Below are 23205 nucleotides of genomic sequence, written 5' to 3' on the forward strand. Positions count from 1 at the left end.
TCTATCAGGACGCCATTGTAAAGCTGTCAAAATCAGTTAACCACTGTCCCCACAATGCATTGCCGAAATTAAGGCTGACCGGATGTTGATAATTTGATGTCCGGAACTAGTGGGGCTTTTAATGTTCCAACGTAACTCGCCCAACTTACACACGTCTTGATATCCACGTACTCACTTACTCATTTTCAACCGCGCTGGCAAAGTAGACATGCTGTATTTTCTCTTCTTTTGTAATCTTTTGAAATTTCGGCGTCATTCAGCCGTTTACTGCGGCGGCAGTGCAGTGCAATGTAAAGGATAAAATAGCAGTTCAGAGTATATCGTTTATATCCTCGACTGATGATATGACCTTTGCCGAAATTCACTTTTATAAAAAATATATAACGTCTCATAACTCACTACTATGCATGGCTTCGGAATTCCCAGCATTATTTTCCAGAAGATGTGATTGGTTATAGTGTGCAGTCAATGAATGTTGCAAAGTCCTACTGTCATGGGAGGCATCATAAGGTAAAAGGCAGGAATGTTGTTTGGTGGTTGAAATAACATAAAGGGAAGAAGAGGATTGCTCCCCATGAATGGATATATCGATCTACGTTTACCGTAAATTTAAATTATGTTCCGTCCTGTTTGAATGTTCGATTTTGCAAACTAGCATCTGAAGCTAACAGTTATGTTTTGACAGCTCAGCTTGTCTGTAGGCTAGCTAGCTAACGTCGGCTAACTAACACCAGTTATTTAACAGCAACACCAACAACATAAGCTGGGAGAGGCAGCTCACTTTTTCTGGCTAATGTTAGCCACCTCTGTCATATTCACTATAGCGTTTTACTGAACTACGGTCCTGACAAAGCAATGGTCTCTTCATGGTAGCTAGCTTAACGTTGATGTAAAATTGGAAATGTCTTATAAGCTAGGCAGTGTTTTTGGACATTTTAACCTAGTTAACCTAGCTAACATGTTAAATGTCCTCGACACACGGAGAAAGCCAGAGAAAATGTAGTTTTTACACGCCAGACTAGCTCAACAGTAACGTCATTGCTATTTCTCAAGAGCATTGATAAAGCGAACTCGTTACAGACTAGCCCGAATAGAGCTTATGTTTTATGTAAGTTCATATAAAAGTATTAATATTAATACTTAACATGAAAGACTAAACTTAAGACTAGTATTCCGAAGACCTGTCTTTCAATTTGGGATCAATACCAGTGGTTCCAGCCCTGTTTCGAAAATTACTAATAAGACTGTTACTCTGTTAACATTTAGCTCACAGGTTGTTCCTTCAGCCGTCAGTCGTGTAGCTATTTACTTTGAAGCGATTTAAAGTTTAACAAATCTCTCTGAAGCCTTGAACGCCTAAAAGCTGTACAACAGGGCTGTCAGTTCCCAGACTTGAGGTTCCTGTTGGTCCTGAGTGTCCTGCTCATTTATTAAGCCACTCTTGCTTTGAGTGTTTCTGACACCAGGTATAAAGTAACCGGAGGTGCAGGAAACCTGCAGGACGCCAGTCATTGGAGTAGCCAGGCCTGAGCTTTTTGGTTGGTTTGGTGTGCTTACGTGCATTTTGACTTGTCCAGTTTTTACCAGTTCTCTTATGATCTGCTCAGCTTAACTGGCTGCCTGCATTTTGTTACCCTGAGGGCTGGTCGTTGTAGATGTGTGTATATTTTTCATCATTGGCAAGCACTGGTACTCGCTGTGTACCTTTTGATGACAAGGTAGCCGTGGCATCTGTAGATAGGCAGTGTCACCATGTATCACATTAATGCTTGCTGTTTGCTGAGTATGACAGTAGTCCATCTTTGGCAGGACATCATGTTCCTGTCACTGAACTTTAAAAGCTACTCCCATCATTAAGCTTTGCCTTCACTCTCTATTAGTTTTTCTCGTCTGGATGTTTTACTGTAAGTGCTGAAAATAGGCAGGGATCTGTCAATTTATGAGCTTTTTAGATGTAGATGTGCTTCTGTATTTTGGAAAGCTTTCACTTTCATTCAGCTGAAAATCTAGATGGCACTTATTTCTCCCCTTAAACCCATTCTGTGAGATAAATGATAAGCATTCAGAATTTTCTAGTTTATATCAGAGTTGTACTCTGTGGTGCCTCAGACCTGCTGTGTTCTCATTGGTGTACGTGTTTGTCTCTGCCTAACCTACAGGTCATGCATGCAGCCGGGCCTCTAGCCTGCGCTTTGTGTACCCCCGGCCCTGAGGCAGTCTGCTTCCAGTAGGTGGAGGCTCTTCCTCCCTCTAGCCTCCGTTTTTCCCCACTGCCCCCATGTTAACCCTCTTGAGCATGTTTTACTATATCTGTCTACGGCGACGCTCCAGGAGTGGGACTCGAGGCGAGGCTCTGACCAGTCGGCGGGCTGTGGAGTCCGGCCAGCGGGCAGTGTTGCCAGTCAGTGTGGAGGTGGAGCAGTATGCCAAGGAGGTTCTGGACTTCAGCTCCCATTATGGCAGTGAGAACAGCATGTCCTACACCATGTGGAACCTGGCTGGGGTACCCAACGTCTATCCCAGCTCAGGGGACTTCACTCAGACAGCTTTATTCAGAGCTTATGGGACGTGGTGGGAACAATGTGCCAGTGCTCCGCCACCTTTCCGCCGCACCCCTAAAGGCTTCTACAGCCAGGATTATATCGAGCTGGGCTTTGAGGAGCCTGTCTACCCTACGGCAGTGGAGGTGCTTGAGACTTATTACCCTGGAGCCATCGTTCAGATTCTGGCCTGCTCTCACAACCCCTTCTCCCAAAACCCACCCACTGATGTCAGGTAAAGACAACCATCTGTCTCCAAAAACCATCATTAGTCATTGTCACTGCTCTGTTTGAATGTTTAGCTAATTAATACTGCTAAGAAAACCATGCAAGACCAGCAGGTACACACAGAGTTGAAGTTGAAGACAGTTTTTGGAATGAATCCAGAGACATTACAGGCTTTGTCTGGATTACTGTGTTCATTACTTACAAATTGATGCCAGGCATTTGTTTTATTTATCCTTTATTATTTATTTTGTTTATGCTTTATAAATAATGTTTATCATTACTTAAACTTTTAAGAAATTCTAAGAAGTTTTTCAACTCTCACCGTGTCCTTGGGGAGCGGCAGTCAAATTCCTGCTATTTAACTATTAGCGCTGCAACAAATTATTATTTTCACCATCGATTAGTCTGTTGATTATTTTCTCAAATAATCAATTAGTTGTTTGATCTATAAAATGTCAGAAAGTGGTAAAACATGTAAATGAGTGTTTCCCAACTCCCAAGATGACACCAATTTAGTTCTGTTAACAACCCAAACCACAGTGAAACCACATTCACTTCAATTTACTGTCACAGAGGAGTAAAGAACCCCCCCCCAAAAAAAATACACATTTGGGATGCTGCAATCAGAGAACCTTTTTATTTACTTAAAACATTACTCCAATGGATTAATTAATTATTGAAATAGTTGGCAATTAATTTAATAGTTGACAACTAATTGATTAATCGATTGATTGTTGCAGCAGTACTAACAATGAAACCAAAAGGTGCAAATGTAAGTCTGTTTAGTGATAACAATAAGTTTTAATGATAATTATCTTTTAGAAAACTGTAAACGGTGGCACAACCCCAATTCTGAACAGTTTGGGCTGCTCTGTAAAACATAACTAAAAACAGAGTGCAATCATTTGCAAACAAATTGTGTTTACCGACAACAGTTTTCTGAAGTGTTCCTCAGTAATCTCCTTTATCCAATCATGTGTTCACAAAGTGGTGAACCTCGCTCCATCCTCGCTTGTGAATGACTGAGCCTTTCCAGAATCCCCCTTTCATACCCAATCATGATACTCTCACCTGTTACCAATGAACCTGTTTACCTGTGGAATGTTCCAAACAGGTGTTTTTGGAGCGTTCACCTCTAGATACTACTAAATCCACCACACTGGAACTTTACATTTATGAGTTATCACATTCTGATTTATTCCTTTTTGACACTGCATCCCAACTTTTTTGAAATCAAGGTTGAAGTCGTATTTAGCAAGTCAGCTGGCATTTTTAGAAGGGAGGCCGGGTGTCATCGGAAACAGAAAGTATCACGCCTGGCTAATGGAAAATGAAAGGTAGTAAAGTTCAGGGCGGAGTGAGCAATCCTCATGCAATATAAGGTGAATGATCGTCTTTATCTAATGATCTAGTGATATGCAAGAGCTTCACTAGTTCACTTGAGTTGGTAAAAAGTTTTATCTATTTATTTTTTGTCCAAACATAGGAAAACCACAGCAGAAGAAAAGCTATTAATATCTGGAAGGTGAACATCGTTCTGATGACCCTGTAAGGTGCTGTGGAAAAAGTACCAGGAGTGAGCGCAAAAGGACGTTAGTCTTGTGCATCTGAGGGTCAAATGAGTATTAGCTGTGAGCTAAAGCTGAAGTTCAGCAGTAAGCAGGGCCAACTTTTGTTCCTCTGGCAGAGCTGATCTCTGTAACGTGCCTTGAAGTGTGTGTTCTTGCACAGCTCAGTCCTGCACACCTCTGAAATGACACCATGAGCAAAATCCCAATTTGTCCCAATTTAGAATTTGTGCGATTATGCCACAACTTTGTTTTCCACAGAGGAAAACAGGTTCAATCAGTGACTAATACAGAATGTATTTTTAGCCAGATTTTTGAGAGCACCGATGTTTTTCCAAGTAAAAAAGTAGTCCTATAATTACAGTTTGTATAGTAATACTACTACTACTACTACTACTACTACAAATAATAATTATAATAATAACGATAATAATTATTGTCGTTATTATAATGATAACTCCAGTTCTTTGTGTATTAAACAAAAGCCTCGCCTCCTTGCCTAGCACCATAACATTCTGTATAAGGGGCACTGGCTAGGAATACAAGGTCATCATCCCAGATAGAAATTCATTTTCAACTATGATTGGCTGGTCTGGTGTCAGCAGAGAGTGCCTCCACAGACAAATCTTCATTGCTGGACTTTTTGACGCGCATGTGCAAGTCTTGAATAAGTCACTACAGCATAGCTCATTAGAGCATGGATTCAACTGTCAGTTAAGATACTGGGACCTTCACAGGTTGAATGAAAATGTAAAAATACAGTGTCCTACTTCATAATTTTACTGTAATAATCGTGTCATTTCATCTGTAAGTCAGCAGTGTGGATAAGCAGGTAGGAGCTACAAATGTTGATCACTGTCCACCAATCGTTCTCCTTACTGGTGTTGTCCAAGCTGAAGATGTGAGACAACGCATACGCGGTCCTCAAGGATTATGAATGGTCAGGCGTTATAAAGCCAGATAATGCAATGTAGTTTGTGTGAACAATACTCCAGGTAGACTGGAGCCTACATGTGTTATGGGCTTACTTTCAGGATAAAAAAGTGTGATCAAAGGTTCCTGCTTGTTGTCACATTACAGTACAACTGTTGCATACCCATTTCTTCTGCCCAGGTGGGAGGTGCTGTGGTCAGGGTCACCCACCAAGGTGCTGACACCCCAGGCACGCCAGTTTTCCCCTACCATCAAACATATCAACTTCCCCACTAACCTGCTGCGTCTGGAGGTCAACAGCTCTCTGCTGGACTACTACACCGAGCTAGACGCTGTCATCCTGCGCGGGGTAAAAGAGAGGCCTATGCTGGCTCTCTATAAGATGCCTGTCATCGACATTAATGATCTGAGTGACAGCGAGGAGGAGCTGTCTGATGTGGGAGGTCCGTTCAGACCTGGAGGAGACAGCAAGCATCAGAGGACAGGCAATGGCTATTTTGACAAACTGCCATATGAGGTGATTACAGAACTTTAACGATGTGCACACTAAATCACTCAGGCCTGTGTGACTATTGGATACACAACGGGACAACGAAATTCAATCAATCCATCCATTCATTCACTCATGACCGCCAATTGTAGACCAGTGCTAGTGCTGCTAGAGGTCAAAAACTCCACCAACGTGGAATGGGCTCTGTCCCAGTTTGTGGACCTAATTTTGAACCATTTGGAGCATTTCAACCAAAAATAAATTGGTTTGAAAAGTTTTTTGTTTTTGACCTGCAATGCAAACCTTGACAACACCAGTGGCAGTGTAATATTCTACAGGTTGGAAAGAGAGGATGGAAAAGGTCATTTGTTTTGCACCCAATAGTCTTCTGCATCTTCTTACTGTTAATAGGCCGTCCGTCTTGTTTTTTGGATATAAACAAAACTTAAAGAGTGTGCTCATTGAAGGTGCTCATGTGTTTGAGTGAAATGAACCAATCAGTGTGCAATCAATGAACACAGTGTGTTACTGACGGTCAGCTATGAATATTTGAAGAGTTTATGAAAAAAGTCTGAATGTCAACCACACTGGCAATGTATTTGAAACAACACATCGGGTTAAGCTTCCGACCAGTTGAGGAAAATATCTGCGAGGGAATGATGATCATAAGAAATCATTAACATCGGGTCAGACCATGAGCCGACAGCCATAGAGGATCAGGTAGCTTTGTTAGTATTCAGATCCTTTACTTAAGTACTAATACCACTCAGTGAAAACATCTTCATTCAAAACCGTACTTGAGTAAAAGTATGTAAGTATTATCAGATGTGCACCTAAAGTATCAGAAGTAAAACAGTGCAGTGAAATTCTCTCTGTCAGTATTTTACTATGATATCTGATGTTTTTACATTCATACACTGCTCTATCAATGTGTTTACTGCAGTTTACTGCTGTACGTGTCTGGGTTTGTGCTATTTTAACTACTTTATATACTGTTGGGTTGTTAAATCTACAGCATCACTGTCCTGTGAGCACCACGCATCTCTAAAGAGTCAACTTTTCATGAGAAACAGGCCTGTTTACAGCCCTGTGACAATGCATTTCACAGCTAATCCAAGGGGGTTTTAAAATGTTTTATTTAGCTGCAGAATTAGTAGAATTTTCTCAACCCGTAAAGTAACACTTAATCCTTCAGATTATCAGAAAAGTTGGAGATATGTGGTTTTCACCAGACAGGAAGGGTATGAAAAATTGTAATCTGAAAAGAAATCTAGTAACTAAAGCTGTCCGACAAATGTAGTGAACAGTACAATAGCAAATAAGTAAAATGACATAAAATGGAAAAACTCAATGAATGTGTTCTTAAGCACGATACTTGAGTACTGTGTATGTTCTGTGTACTCCTGAGTATTTCGAATACTCCACACAGACACCTGAACATTGTGGCTTGGACCCATTCTGACACTTGATCTCTGATGCACCCATGGACGCAGTCATTTTCATGCCATGCAGATGTATCATGTTGTCTGAGGCGAGCTTCAAAACACCGGCAGTGCTCTTGATATTCGTTCTCTTATCTCCTCTCCAAACCGCTGCCATTAACAACAGTCTTCACAACCGCCGTGTGTTTGCTTCAGAAACACAATATAGCTATTATCTGTCAGCTGATACCCGCCTGAACACCGTGTATTGTTAATTCACTGCAACGTGCGCACACACACACACACACACACACACACACACACACACACACACACACACACACACACACACACACACAAACATGAGCACAGTCATTCTTTCTCCTTGAGAGGCACACGAACACAGTGAAAAACAAGTCGCCTCACCTCGCCACTGATCCTGCTATCAGTGCCTTGTGTCCCAGATAACCACTATTTAGATCTGCCTGACAGAGGGGACACAATTAACATTCTCTGCTCTACTCTGTTATTCTCTGTTGTCTGCTAGCTTCTACTACACTAATGTTCTCTATTATACTTTGCTTTCTGCTATATTCTCTTTTTTTGCTGCCTTTCCCCCTCTCCCCTTGATCTTACTCCTTCCTTTCTCCTCTCCTAACCCCTCTCCCCATCTTCCATCCACAGCTCATCCAGCTGATACTGAGCCACCTGACCCTGCCAGACCTCTGCCGTCTGGCTCAGAGCTGTAAGCTGCTGCACCAGCACTGCTGCGACCCGCTGCAGTACACCCAGCTGAGTCTGCAGCCCTACTGGGGCCGGCTGAATGACGCCTCCCTAGGACACCTGCAGAGCCGCTGCACCCTCCTCCAGAGGCTCAACCTGTCCTGGACCGGCAACCGCGGGGCGCTCACCCTGACTGGCTTCAGCAGGTCAGACTGTCAGCGGGCCGCAAGTGCCAGAAAACAGGGAAATGACCTTGGGAAATTTGCAAATACTCACAAGCACAAGGATTTGCTTTGAGGGAGGGAAACTTTTTGTAATTAATGGCACAAAGAAAATAAGAGATCCTGTAACCTTATAGTGTAAAACAGGGACAGGTGGATGAGAAGGTTGCTGATGTAGAATGAGTTCACTCCTCTCTTCTTCCACTCATGTCCTTCCCTCTCCATCCTTTCCTCCTCTCAGCTTCATGAAGGCCTGTGGTCTCAGCCTGGTCTGCCTTGAGCTGTCGTGCTGCCACTTCCTGAATGAGGCGTGTCTGGAGGTCATCTCTCAGACTTGTCCGGGCCTGCAGGAGCTCAACCTGTCCTCCTGCGACCGCCTCCATCCGCAGGCCTTCGCACACATCTCCAAGCTGACACGCCTCCGCAGGCTGGTGCTCTACAGGACCAAGATAGAGGTAGGCACGGTCACCTGGGAAACCGCGATCAAAATGACATTTCCACCTGCACAATTCCATCAAGTGTTTGTTGTGGTTTGCTTCCTTTGTATCAGCTAAAGCGATAAATCTGCCCAGTTGGTTTTATTTCAGTGCAGCTGGCAGTTAAAACAAGTCTTGAATTTAACTCAGTTTACGTGTTAATATAAAATTTGGGCACAATAGCTGTGTTTCATTTGCAGTCTAGTCTCGTTCCTGCTTTAATTCAGTTATTCCTATGTACTGTCCATCTTCTGTCACAGCTATGATGTAAGCTGGTCAAGAGCACAAGCAACTAAATCATCACAAGTCAGTACTAAAGCTCAGATGCTAGGCTAACTAGCATACAGACGATAAATCACATCCGGCTGTAAGCCAATTACCAGGCAGAAAAAGGCTTTGGTGAATATTCACATGACCAACAGTGAAATGACAGATATGCATGGGCATTAATGTGTCTGTGACAATAACATGAGCATCTTAACTTTGCAGCAAAAACAAAGCCATTTCATGGTCCGTCCTCAGTCCCTGCTACTTCATTTGTAGTCCTCAGAACTCAGGGCAGTTTCTACTATCAATTTTATTTTACTGCAGTGGTAATCAGTCTCTTGCTTGCAGACGTTCTGCAGAGCAAGCTTGTTCAGTGTTGGTAGAGGATATGATTGCATCTTTATCTGGAACTGTTTGGATGAAACCAGCATCAAAACAAATGCACTTTGGCTGATTGATGATTTCACTCTACCAAGAAACTACAGTCGGTCTAGAGTAAAATATAGGAAGTCTAGTCTCATCAGACCACTTCAGGCTTTAGTCTAGTGGTTTCCAACCTTTTTTGCTTGCTGCCCTTTTACAGTCACATCAGGCCTACTCACAGCACCTCGTTGCAGGTTGCATAAAGTTGGTCTATGAGCGGTGAGCAGTCCAACCAAAGAGTGATGTTCCTTTTTCATATCGTCCCATTTGATTTTGTTTTTAGAGTCCTGAAGAGATTATACCCTCCAACACTTTGCAGGAAAAGCACAGATCTAATCAAAGATAAATGATAAAAAAATAAACAAATCGATGAGTTTGTTCTTTCTTCTTCCATCTCAACACCCTTCAGACTGACCCCTTTTGGGCCCCTTGGGTGGTTCCCACCCGCAGGTTGGGCGTGCTAGCTTTAGCCACTGGCTGCTGTTTGCTGTGTGTATGCTACATAGATTCATCAATAAGAAAATAAATATATGCTAAAGATTTAACTTCAATTTGATAAAACTTCCAGAAGCCTTGCCCTAAGCAGCTTATTTGATGGTATGTGCATTTTTGAGGTGGGCGCAACTCATTCTGTGTCTCTTAAGTTGAACTGAGTCAACCCAGGCCCAGGGGCCCCAACAGACGTGTACTGCTTCGGGTTCAGGCCTGTTTGCTGTATAAAACCACTATCTTGTGTTTTGGTGTTGCTCCTCAGTGTTTGTCATGTTTCAGAGCGGCGTTGTGGGCTGAAGGCAGTGTAGAGTTTCTGCGGTGGAGCCAGGCAGCATGCTGCATGTTGTTTATACCCAGGCAGACAGAGCGAGCTGTGTGTCTGTTTGAGGCCCTGACATCTCAGCTGTCATTACCCTGTCACTGCTCTAATTAAATGGCTAGCTCGCCGGAGAGAGGCGTTTATAAAGATGCCAGAGACGGACTCGAGCGTACACGCTTGCGCATACACACACACACACACACACACACGCACGCACGCACGCACGCACACACACACACACACACACACACACACACACACACACACATGCATACACACTCACACAAAAGGCTTTCACTTTCATGTCTGACACTTTCTCCTGCCACTGAGGTACATGTGTTGGCAGTTGCAGTGTTGAATTCCCATATCTCTATCCAAGCTGCAGTGCCACTGGAGAAGTGTCTGTCCTCCCTGCGCTCGGCTCTGCGAGCAGACGGAAAAGCTATCTGTTGTGCCATATTAAATTCTCTTAAATACAATAAATGTTACCTGAGTGTGCCAGGCAGCAGACAGGAAATCACTTAGGAGGAACTTTGGATGGCACGACTGGACGTGTTAGTTTTACTTAAACATACATTGTTATTTTAATGTATGCCTCTTAGATTTACACGCAGATAGGACATCATGGGTTTAGTTTAGCAGTTATTTAAGTAAAGTTTCCTTTTTTCTGCCTTTTCTGTGTTGTCCGCCATCGTTTCTCAATTTTTTGTGATGTCCTGTTTGCAAGCTGTAGGCTCTTGAATGTTACCTGTATAGCAAAGTGGAATAGTTGGGATTTAAAAATAATGAAGGTAATAAAATGACTTATCTGCATCTTTTTGTCTTTGTCTTCCCTCTTATTGTTTCTGCAGCAAACAGCAATTCTGACCATCCTGACTTTCTGCATAGAGCTGAGGCACCTCAACCTGGGGAGCTGTGTGAGGGTAAGAATGCACACACACACACACACACACACACACACACACACACACACACACACACACACACACACACACACACACACACACACACACACACACACACACACAGCCAGAAGTCCAAATGAAGCACAGTCTGTTAAGCATTCACAAGCCCTTGTTGAATAGCAGTCGTGTTGCAGTAACTGAGCTGCTAAAAATAGAATAGTAGTGAGTGAATAGTGAGAACACCATTTATGTGAAGATTTTATTGTCCATCCTTGGCTTGAAATTTGTCTTCAGCCTCACTTCACAACACAGTTTTAAACATTAGTCAACTATACACACTTACTGTAATACAAAGTTCAGACCAGGACACAAATGCCCCGACATGTTGGATTTCTTACTCATACGGAAATATGAAGCTTATAGACTCTTTAGTTTCTTAACAAGCGCATTTCTCTCATGTCTGTCAAAGCTAGTAGCTGGTTGGCTTAAAACGGCTAGCCTGACTCTGTTCAGGGGTAACAAATTCTGCCTACAAGCACCTCTAAAGCCCCTGTAGTAACATGTTATTTCTTGTTTGTTTAATCTGTACAAAAACTTAAATTAGAAGCAAACAACACAATTTATACTCACTTTAACGTTTACACATAAGAGTGCTGGTGTGTGGACTTTGTTACTGTTATACAGAGGCTGATAACAGTCTTTATGCTAAGCTATGCTGTCTGTTGGCTGTAGCTCTGACAGATACGATAGTAGTATTGATATTCTCATCGATAATGTGCAAATTTCCCAAAATGTCCATGTCCACATCACAAGTATGTTGCCTTTTTTTGCATCATTAATAAGATCAACAATTGAGACATTTTAGTATTTGTATAATGTGTCCTGGTAGCGCCTCAATATATATCTTTCTAAAAGAAAGAAAAGGAAAATTCACCATAAACCTATTTTTCTCATTTGTTTCCATCCAGCTGATGAATATCTGATACAAATTATGATGTAACAAGTGAGAAAAGGTAAAATGAAATTCAAAACTTCAGAGCAGTTTCCTCTTTTGCTGTGTCTTAAGGCACAAGTGTCATCATTGCTAACGAAGCTATGCAACACTCGGCAATGGAAATACAAAATGACAGCAGCTCTTTCTGCCAAAAGTTTTAATATCCATCCACTGCTAACTCAGAGAAATGCTCTGCATGCTATCTCTTCTCTGGATAAGGTGCCTGCACTGGCTGTGTGGCTGTTAAATTGCATTTCTTCGCTTTTATCTGTGGATGAAAGGATGAAATATGGGCAACATTATGTGACATCAAAAAACAATAACAGCCTTGAAAACACAAATCAGTTCTGAAAGACTATTTCATTTATTTTCGGGTGAAGATGTTCTCTGTTAGTGCTTTGTTCTCTCTTGAGGAAGTGCAGATATTCCCCTCAAACCAGCCGCTGGAGCTAATCAGCTTTTTATTATTGCTACATTTCAAAAGTTTGCTCAAAATACACAACAGTTGCAGGGAGAGGACCACACAATCACTCGTCACTTCAGTCCTGCTTGCAGCATTATTTCCTCCTTCCTGTGTGACATCCTGAAGGCAAAGAATTGAATTCTGTGACTGTATGCCACAGAGGAGGAGCATTTTAGTGTTTCTACATAAGCTGAAGAGATGACAGAACCTCAGTCTCTTGACAGTGTGGCCTCTGATACAGTAACAATTTACAAATCATATCCTCTAAATCAGTTGCAGCATTTGAGGAGGCCGCTGCAGAACACACTGGAGAGAGCGTAAATAGATGTTAACTGCCGCCTGTCTCCGGCAGATTGAGGACTATGACGTTGTGGCCAGCATGCTGGCCGCTCGCTGTCGCACACTCTGCTCACTGGACCTGTGGCGCTGCAGAAACCTGACTGACCGAGGCCTGGCTGAGCTCGTCTCCGGCTGCAGGTAGGAATACCAGCGGCTTCAGTGCTGTGAAGCTTCTTCTGCTTGTCCTCACTGAGGAGAATAAACTGGATTGAAGTCATTTTTTGCCATATTTTTTGCTTTGTCGAAGTAAAGGCTTCTAATACTCTGTCATTACCTTGTGTTTGTGAAGTCACTATCACAGTAGACTTTTTAAAAGGCAGCACATATAATCATTAAGCTCCATTTGTCTAGATTGCTGCCTTTAATGCCATTAGCACATTCTGAACAGAAGCTATTCAGTCTTGTAGCTGTGCAGTGCCAAAGCAGAGTGCGTCTGTTCTCAGTGACTGTCTGAATTTGTGGACTGAGTCACCACAGTGCTCTCCTGCATGGTCTGTGGTTGTTCAGGATGCTGGAGGAGCTGGACCTGGGCTGGTGTCCCACACTGCAGAGCAGCACCGGGTGTTTCCAGAACCTCGCCCGCAGCCTGCCCCGCTTGCGCAAACTCTTCCTCACCGCCAACCGCACCATCTGCGACTCAGACATAGAGGAGCTGGCCGCCAGCTGCCCATCACTGCAGCACCTCGACATACTAGGTGAGCTCTTACCTCACATATGTGATATCTCTTCACAAACATTTGTCATTTATTAATTATTTGTTAATGGTGCTCATGACCCATGTATTTAACTGGAGCTGTTTTCATACATGCATACATTATTCAGTGTGGGACGTGGTCAGATGTCGTTGTAAACTGCAACAGATCCAGAGCAGCTAGCTTCAGAGGCCAGAATCAAAGCCACACAAATATGGAAACATTGACATCCGTGTGATGGCTTCATGTCAACGTTCTGTCATTATTTGGATGAATGAGGGACTGCATCACAGAAGCATGGAAGCATTTCCAGAAAAATAGTTTGAATTTTTCTATTGAAGTTTAAGACAGTGAAAAACAAATGCTTCATAACCCTTGCGGAGTATTTTGCCATCAAAAAATGTTCCTTTCTGCGATTAAAGGCACAACAAAATGATAAGCCTGTTCAGCAGCTCAATTGAACCAGTAACACACCATGAGAACCTCTCAATTAAAACAAGAGCTTTCCCTGAGACCTGGAAAACAGCTGTTATCAATCCAGTCTTTAAATGTGGTGAGCCAGACTTGACATGTAATTACAGACCTGTTGTCATTTTCCCAGTGAAGATACTGATAATAGATTCAGGCTGAAACATTCTACTGAGACAGCAAATTGTTAACCAGTTGAAAATTCTGCATACTGGTCATGCTACGGGGGCAGCACAATGTGCTCATGTCCAAATTTTCCAAATTCCAATATTCTGATCAGGTCTCACAATGGTTTGACTCGTACCTCAGGGGAAAAGTACAGTGTGCGATGATCGGTGGGGAAAAGTCTAAACTCTGTGCCAATAGCATCGGGATACCCCAGTGGTCGGTTCCAGGTCCATTACTATTCAGCATGTACGTTATATCAACGACCTACCAGAGGGATGTCTTCAGGTTGCCTGCCAGATGTATGCTGATGATACGGTCAGAACAACTAGCAAGGCTCCTGACCAGCTGACTGAATCCTGACATTCTACATCACAGTGGCCTGAGTCCTCCTACTTTACCCTAAATGTACAACCCCGATTCCAAAAAAGTTGGGACGCTGTAAAATGTAAATAAAAACAGGATGCAGTCATTTGCAAACAAACTGTGTTCCTGAGTCCATGTATTAATCTCCTTTATCCAATCACGTGTTCACAAAGTGGTGAACTTCACTCCATCCTCGCTTGTGAACGACGGAGCCTTTCCAGGATGCTCCTTTCATACCCGATCATGATACTCTCACCTGTTACCAGTCAACCTGTTTACCTGTGGAATGTTCCAAACAGGTGTTTTTGGAGCATTCCACATCTTTCCCAGACTTTAGTGTCTCCCAACTTGTTTGAAACATGTTGCTGCATCAAATTCAGAATAAACAGATATTTACAAAAATCAGTGAAGCTGAGATTCAATTGAGCATATATAAGCAAATTATCACATTCTTTTTTTTAGGTATTTATTATTTTATTTATTTATGTTTACATAGCATCAAAACTCTTTTGGAAAAAAATCAGTTTCAATCTGCCTTTCTATCCATAAACAACAAGAAAACGAAACATCCATGGTGAATATAAAGAATGAGGTCATCAGTGAGGTTGACAACATCAGGTACTTAAGAATTGTCTCAGACAATAAGATTTGATAAATATAGATAATATGTGCGAGTTAAGAGTTAAATTTCAGCTGCTTCCGACTGGACGGAAAGCCGTTCAGCACAGCCCGGCTCTGCATTACTGCCATGATGTTTTCACGCTTATTTTACTGCATCATTTCCTTTTCACAAGCCTCACAATCAACTGTGAAACCTATCACGTCAATAAGGTGGTGCAAGTAATAAGCATAAAGCACGTTATTTGGGTCTGGACTCTCAATACTGATTGTCTATAGTATGTATCTGTTGTAAATAAATATAGTAACTGACATACTGACAATGGATTTTTATTTAATTTACTGACAGATTTGCAGATGCAGTTCTCATGATGTGTTGTTGCAGCACATCTTTTCCATCGCCTTATTATCTCCGCTGTGATTGGTGTAATCGACAGGTACACGGCTGGTGAGTGCTGCCTCACTGAAGAAACTCCTCCAGTCTTGTCCGCAGCTCCTCCTCCTGGACGTCTCCTTCTGCTCACAGATAGACATACAGGTCGTCCAGGAGCTCTCGGGCTTCTTCCCCAATGTGGCCATCAAGAGGAGCTTCACTCAGTGACCCCCAGGGTCGTCTCATTTCACCATCTGCAGTCCAGAGGAAGGGAAGTGCTTGCCAGCAGACACTGCCTCAAAGTGAATAAGAGTCAGGTCAGATGCTGCAGGAGATGGCTGACCTGCCTGCGTCTGTATCACAGACAAGATCTTCTTTTAGCAGTCAGTAAATGAAGCAGTTGTGCTGGGTGAGGAGGTTCTTTGGATTAACTGGCTGAACACAAACAACTACAGACTCCTAGTCACAGGATTATTTTAGTTTTTTTTTTTTTTTTTTTAACACTTGAAATCAGGGTCGTTGCAGTAAAGCTGCTACATCTTCCCAGAATATGAATCACCACTTATGTATTGCCAAGCAACACAAGGCAGGGAAATATGCCTTGGTACTGGATGCAAAACACAAAACAAAGCAACATTTGTGAGCAGCCCTCTTTTGAACATCTTGTTAGGACAACGAAAAGGGACAAAACAAGTGTGAAACATGCCCTGATTGGAAACTGCTAGAAAATCGGCAGTAAGATTCGGTCGTTGCATACTCGTGTTAGCTGGTAAGATAATTCAAGATCAGAGCCTCTGTCAGTGCCTTGTCAGAATGTGCAGCAGTCTGAAGGCATCTGTCAACATCAAGCCAGTTCGGGTTAATTCGAAGAAATCGTACTTGATGCTGCTGTGTTTGAAAGCAATAGGAGCTTTAAAGGAGAGAACGAAGGATCGAACGCAGCCTTATTTCACACAGTGTCCTGTGGACAGTGTCAAGTCAAACCTTATTGCCAGTATGCACGAGCTAATTTGTGTCGCTGCAAAGCGAGTGCTGAATCCTGCTCGAGGATCTCATGTTGAAAAGAAAACACCTGAGATTCACTGACAACATGTTTTCATCCCAAGAAATATGTGAGAAGTTGTGAAAAAGCAGACTGAGGCAACGTTTGTTTTAATTTACACATGCCAATAAACACCCAATCAGCAACAGACACACAGCCCAAAAACCAAAAGTATACCATTTACAATGATATAAAAGCAGGAAAAGCTGCAAATCCTCACACTGAAGAAGCTGGAACAAGTGACTGTTATCTTTGGGGGAAAAATGACTGAAACATTTAGCAAATTATCCAAAATTTGTGATCAATTAAGTCAGTCGACTAATCATTTCAGCCCCTTCTCTCTCCCAAAGCGGCTTGGCCCTTCACTTCAAACTATGACGCAGTAGGTGCCCCTCTATTGTCATTCCAGTGATGTGCTATGAGGATGGAGAACAGTCTGCGTATGGAGGGGGTTGTGTGGAACCGTGCGAAACCAAAAGTGACTGTTGACTTCTTTTTATCTTAAGTATGTCAGTTAAGTTACATAACGTACGTAACTGAATTTATATAACTTAAAGTACGCAACTCACATACACATTTGAACCCAAACCTTGATCTTTGCTGAAAACTAACCAAGTAGTTTTATTGCATTAATCGAACCAAACTGCAGCCATTTCGCGCTGCTAATCACATGTTTTTTATTGTGGTCAGGAAGCTTTATTTTGAAAGTCTAACCGGACATTGCAGGTAAAACTGACACTGGGATGGTACATAGACGGTCATAGTTTGAAGCTGCTGGTTTTGACCTGTTGGGAGAGAGAACAAGTTGAATGCAACAAATCCATTAACAACATGTTGCTCATGTTAATGTTTCTCTGCGTCTAGCCTGCAGGTGGATGTGGTAATGATATCTTCATTTAAAAAGAGCTTTAGCCTAAATTGCAGCATGGTAGGTGCCGTCTAAATCAAATGTACAATGAAAGACCTACTTTAAGCTGAATTTGAGACTTTTGTTGGATTAGCTCTGAGGAGAAGAATACCAGAGCTAACGTGTCTGATCAGGTCAGTGTCTGTAGATCTGCCCTCTGAAACAAACAGTGTGTTTCAGTTATGCTGTGCTTCTGTCACTTTTCAACAACTTCTTCTGTTGCAAAGCTTCAGGTCAGGTTATGAAGTCAGCCGGGCCTTGGCTAATGTTAGTTGTGAACGCTTTGATCATTAAGGTCATCCTTTTCATTATTAATTGTTTTGGCTTTGTGATTTTAAGAGAGCAGCAGGTGAATTTTTGTCTCCTAAGCTACACGATGAAGTGCGAAAGCTAACAGTTTCACGATGTTGTCATGTCGCATGCTTTTCCTGTTGTCGTTCGCACCAAGCTCTCTGTCACTGCTGCTTGACTGCAGCCACCGACTCACGTACTCACCCACGACAGGCTGGAAAGCAGCACTGTGGATGAAGCAGAGGACCGTACGTTCAGACGACACAGTGGAAATGCTCTGTGACCTCAGTATTTGTCCTGTAACTCAGGGGTTTTAATAGTTCATCTGGTTTTCTTTCTTTCTTTTTTTACATATATTTTGCTCTAGAAACCAGCACAGCAGACATCTTTACAGACCGTTACACCAGACTGAGTCGGCTTCGAGGTTACCCGCCATCAGTGTTGCTCTGTGTGGAATGTTGCCGTAATTGTATGATTGTGAAAAATATATTGCTGTTCCTGATTATTTAATTTTTGTAATATATGAAGCCACAGTTGCAATGTGGCAGTGCTTGAAAAGCGTTTCTTTTTTGGAGAAAAAAAAAAAACTTGAAGTTTTCTTTTAAGCACATGCTACTTGTCAGTATTTGTGCCTTACTCCTTTTTGAATGTGGTGTGACGTCCATGTGGTTTAGATTGTAGTGAAGTGCTTTGCTTTTATGCCCTTCAACCAAAGTAATAAGCAGAAACCTGGTCTTTAATCCCACAGCTATCTCTGACCAGTTTATATGCCATATACTGTGTATCAGCCATGGTAATTAATATGCAACATAATATTTATTTGCCTTGTGATAAAAATGTTATTTAAACACATAATCCATATATACATAAACAGTCTTATATTTCAAGAAACACAGTGTTTGGCTTTCTTATGCGGAGTGAAATAAGACGAGTGATGTTCATTGTGTTAGCCTAGCTCAGCATAAAGACTGGAAGCAGGGGGAGCTGTCGACACTAGCTCATGAACCTCTGTTTTTGGAAAATCCTGGCTCCGGTCTTGCAGCTTCCAGTCTTTGTGCAAAGCTGGGCTAAACATGCAGATGCCCAGAATGCAAATGGATATCAATGCTATAATCTAATTATGGGTTAGATGGAAAACTCCCCCAAAATGCTGGACTGTCCCATTAAGATTGAATTTCTGTTGAAATGGACATACTTTGAGTTTAGTTCCTGTCTGAGTCGTGCTTTAGACAGAATATGTGTGGTAACTTTGTGACATACCAGCTCTCCCATTCAGGATGATGCAAATATAACTTCAGTGAGTGGAATCAGGTGGTCGAGGCTGAAAGCAGTCTTACTCTTGACTGGAAGCCAAGAAGTGTGTACGTCACATTCGCCTGACCCACCCAAATCCAGGCAGTCATTGCTTTCTATATATTTTTAGAAATTACTCCGACAATGAAAACACTATTAATGTGTGTACAACAACGATCAGCAGTAGTATTTATTGTTCAGGCAGTCTGTTTGAACGAATGTCGCTCTTGGTCCCAATATCTGTGTTGTTGTAGCTCCCTGCCTCGACTGAGTGGCTTGGCCCTGCTTTCCTGTAATGAATGTGCATTCTCTCTTCCTCCACTCTGGATGTGTGATCAACCTTTGTGCCATTGGTAGGACTCGCAGTGATGCTCCCTGTGCTGCAGTGTGAAAAGACTGTGCCTCTGTCATGACGAAACTGGGTGCTTCACTTTCACCACATTTGAAATAAACTGATGGCTGACGTGGCGGGCTCTGTGTCTGTGTGGCTCCTTTTAATGCTCGCAGCCCTCTGATCCTGCAAGCGCACGGATATTACAAGAAATGTGACGGCACAACAAAGTGGCTGCGTTGCTAGAATTAACTGCTAATATTCCATTTTTCCCTGACTCTTCAGTGAACGGCACACAATCACTGACAAATGAAAATGGTTACTGTATCACGCTGAGGCTTCGTAAGTAGTCGTGCAAGTGTGATTGGGAGAAAAGTGGGGTTGTCTCCTGAATCCACAACAACTAGCAAAGCCATTAGTCAGGATGACTGACTGGATAGTGGTGGCGGAATGATCCTTTTTGCCTTAACCCTCTGCCATTTTACAGTCTATTAATACCACAGAGAGAAGTGACATTAGCTTGTCTTCTTAACGGCCTTTTAATGAATTGTTTATGCCTGGTTTAATGATGTATATTGTGGCCCTGTAATGTGCCCTAATGACGGAGAACGAGGCGGCCTCGGCTGAAGTATTAATTTGGCCTGCCTCCCCAATGATTATTCCTCAGCCAAAAACACCACCGCTGCTCGCTCTGCGTGCGAGTACGGATGCAAACGTGATTCATGGAGGCTTTCCGCTCTGCGCTACGGCTTGATTCCTCGCTGTCACGCTCCTCTACGAGGCTGATATATCCAGGGGGGATCCGCAGCAATTAGTTCAGCTTTTTATTTGTCTTTCAATAGCTTACAGACGTAGTGTGATGAATCTGCAAGGGGGATATATAGATGGAGATACTGTTGCTGAATAATAAATCCAGCATTAAAATGTAAACATGGGAAGGGTTGGGAGGCTGGCACGACGTTGCCCCGCGCCTCCTCGCCTTCTTTTCTCACCTGTCTACAAACCGCATGAGTGACACCAGAACATACCTCGACAAATAAGGCAGCACCCCACCGGTGCAGTAATAGTCTTGTCTTCAGTGAGACACATGTCTGCAGAGTGCTGTGGTCTGCCTCCTCTGAGCCCTCCTCAGGCTGGGACTCGACAGGCCTCAGACCTGCCTGAGGGAGGCCTCACCTTGATACCCATCATTATGTGGCTTGGTGTTCCTTCTCTGGTTTCTCGGCGTCGACTCTGATAATGAAGACATCCCCGTCAATCCTCGCGCCGCTGTGCCTAAAGCTTATTATTTTTGTTTTGTTTTTACGGATGTTGAGAGTGTGTCAGTGCTAAGTTTCTCAAATCCATCTCAATACTTTAATCCATAGGTAGCTTTTTGAAGCAGCAGAGATGCTGTGCTTCTTTTAGCCAAGTCTAAATCCACGAGGATAACGATGCATTCGTACACTTTGTTGTGTACAGATGCAAAGATGTGTGTTACCCTGGTGGAGTTACCGTAAGTAAGTGACACCACACCTGAGATTATTCACAACCCTGATCTGATGCAGATAAAATGCAAGTGTTTCTCAAAATTAAGACCGGATGTGGTGTAAAATTATTTTGATTCATTTATTTTCTGTTAAGGTGAGTCTTTGTCTGTCCTTTGCTTAAAGGTTGCTGTCTTTTCTGAAGGCGAAGAATATTTTATTCCAGTGTTGTTGTAGACTACAGGTTCCCAACCTTTTTGACTTGTGTCCCTTTAAAATGAAGCAACGCCTACTTGTGATCCTTCATACAGGTTATGGCCGCAGTGTGGATGTGAGTTATGGGGAGTTCATTGTTTCATTTGAAAGAATTTTAGGGGCCTGAAGAGGTGAAAGTATCCCAAAAGAAAAAAAACCCCATAAAGATATGCTTTTATTTTTCCTTTTATTTGTCTTGTGACCCCTTGAGGTGATTCGAACCACTGGAACATCCTTTTCTTGTTTGGTGCCATAAAGCAAACTAGGAGATCTCCCACCAACTCTGACTCAGTGCCACGGACCATTTAACGGCACTTTAGAGACACGTCTGGCCATCTGAATTATTGAAGAGTATTGCCTGGATATCCTGACCTCAGTGATATCTTTGTTTCCCTGGAATAGAACAAAGATGGAGTAAAAGTATGTGCTAAACTGTAAATACAGACAACACAGCAAGAAAGTCCACCATCTTTAGAATTTTGCACAAAATCCCTGAAACTAATGAAAAATCAAATCACTGTATGCACTTTATTGTAATAATGCTCATATAACAGAGCTTGATTTTATTTGGTTTTATCTTATTTTATTTACTACAGTAATTTGTATTCTATGTGAACATACACACACACACATTTGTGCACTTAAGTGTGCAAAGTGTGTGTGTATATATTTCTACTGCAAGATTAATAAGATGCTGTGAAGGTTTGTGTGTGAAACTTTCATTTTTGAGTTTTGAAAAAAAAAAACAAAAAAAAAAACATGAGCACATCTCATCTTGACCTTGAGATGTGACTGATCTTTTTCTGAACTTTCCACCACATCTCACAGTTTCCATCAGCAAATGGAACTGCCTCGCTGCTTTAAAGCTCCAAAAAGCTAATAAGTGGACCTTCAGTTGGAATTATGTTTATTTACATGTATGAGAAATTTATGGTACATTCATGTTGAACTAGAAAAGCATCATTTTGGTCAGTTCTGATGAGTTCCATGTGCATTTTAACCTGAGGCAGCACCCTACCAGGAAAACTCCCTGTTCTGTCAGCAGCTTTTAACAGAGCCCATTTAGAGGCTCACGGGCGTTTTCAGAGAGGATCTGGCACCGAAGCTGCAGAAGATGGCCTCGCTGAGAGACGAGCATGTTTCACAAACAGGCCGAGCAATTATAGTCTGAATAATTATGCGCTGAAGGGGAGACACGATTCGCCCCACTGATCAGCAAAGTTCATGTGAAGTTATAATTAAACAATAACTCGTTTACAAATGAACGCACACACGCATTTGTGTACTTAAGTGTGCAAAGTGTAATTAGCTGCGATGCATCTGAGTGAGATTGAAGAACAACAATGTCAAATGGTGGAATTATGTTCAGCTCATGAGCTTGTATCACTGTTATCTGTGAGCTGCGGGAGGAGGAGGAGGAGGAGGACGAGGAGGAGGAGGAGGAGGAGGAGGAGGAGGAGGAGTGGGTGGAGGACAGGAGACAGATTGAATGAGTGATTGATACAGAAGGCTGATTCATCTTCACACGATTCAGAGATGGACACGATGTTTGACAGGGAAACTTTCTACAGAGACATTAGATTGGGATCTCTGGGGGGTAAATAAAGTTGGTCAGAAAAACATTCATTTTCCAAATTAATTAGACCCCAGGAAATCATGTTGAAACATTATGTTGTTACTCACAATATTAAATTACATTGTGTGATCTGACTGAGATTGTGTATTAATGTTGTTCTTCAGACAGACAGAGATATAGCTGCCTGTTGTTCAATAATGCCTTCATTTGCCACCTTAACAAGTAAGTGAATCTGCTAATTACAAATAAAGCGTTGTTTTTAATGCGCCAAGTCAGCACTGCTCATTTAACCGTGTCTTGACACCAGGAAGCGTGCTCCAAGTCCCACTTCATTACCTACTGCTGCAGGCTCTGGCCACCTCTGTCACTGAAAAAAAATCATGTTGCTGATCAGCAGCACGAAAACAAAACAGGTTCACTTACAGATGAGACCCTTTTAGCTGAAAAGGAGAGAGGGTGAAAGCATCCTGATCACCTGATGAAACGCTGTGTGCAAGACACTTCAAGCAGTTGGAGCTGCTTCCCTGTGCGATGTTGTCTGCTTGCCTGAACAGGCTTCA

At 42.4% G+C, this 23205-nt stretch overlaps 1 protein-coding gene across 2 annotated transcripts; it reads left to right on the forward strand.

Annotated features, from left to right (window-relative positions):
- Window positions 1-518: 518 nt before the first annotated feature.
- Window positions 519-19485, forward strand: fbxl4 (F-box and leucine-rich repeat protein 4). 2 transcript variants are annotated; one of them, XM_070966821.1, is made up of 9 exons: window positions 519-603; window positions 2160-2775; window positions 5450-5786; window positions 7865-8109; window positions 8366-8579; window positions 10953-11024; window positions 12816-12940; window positions 13310-13497; window positions 15549-19485. In XM_070966821.1, exons 2-9 carry the CDS (start codon window positions 2279-2281, stop codon window positions 15710-15712), a joined length of 1842 nt encoding a protein of 613 aa, XP_070822922.1. In that variant the 5' UTR covers window positions 519-603; window positions 2160-2278; the 3' UTR covers window positions 15713-19485. The 2 variants fall into 2 exon arrangements, with proteins under 2 accessions (XP_070822922.1, XP_070822921.1); XM_070966820.1 differs by lacking the exon at window positions 519-603 and having other exon boundaries at window positions 1977-2227; window positions 2332-2775.
- Window positions 19486-23205: the final 3720 nt, after the last annotated feature.

Source organism: Chaetodon trifascialis, chromosome 7 (genome assembly GCF_039877785.1).
Source record: "Chaetodon trifascialis isolate fChaTrf1 chromosome 7, fChaTrf1.hap1, whole genome shotgun sequence".
In the NCBI taxonomy this organism is placed as follows: Eukaryota; Metazoa; Chordata; class Actinopteri; order Chaetodontiformes; family Chaetodontidae; genus Chaetodon; species Chaetodon trifascialis.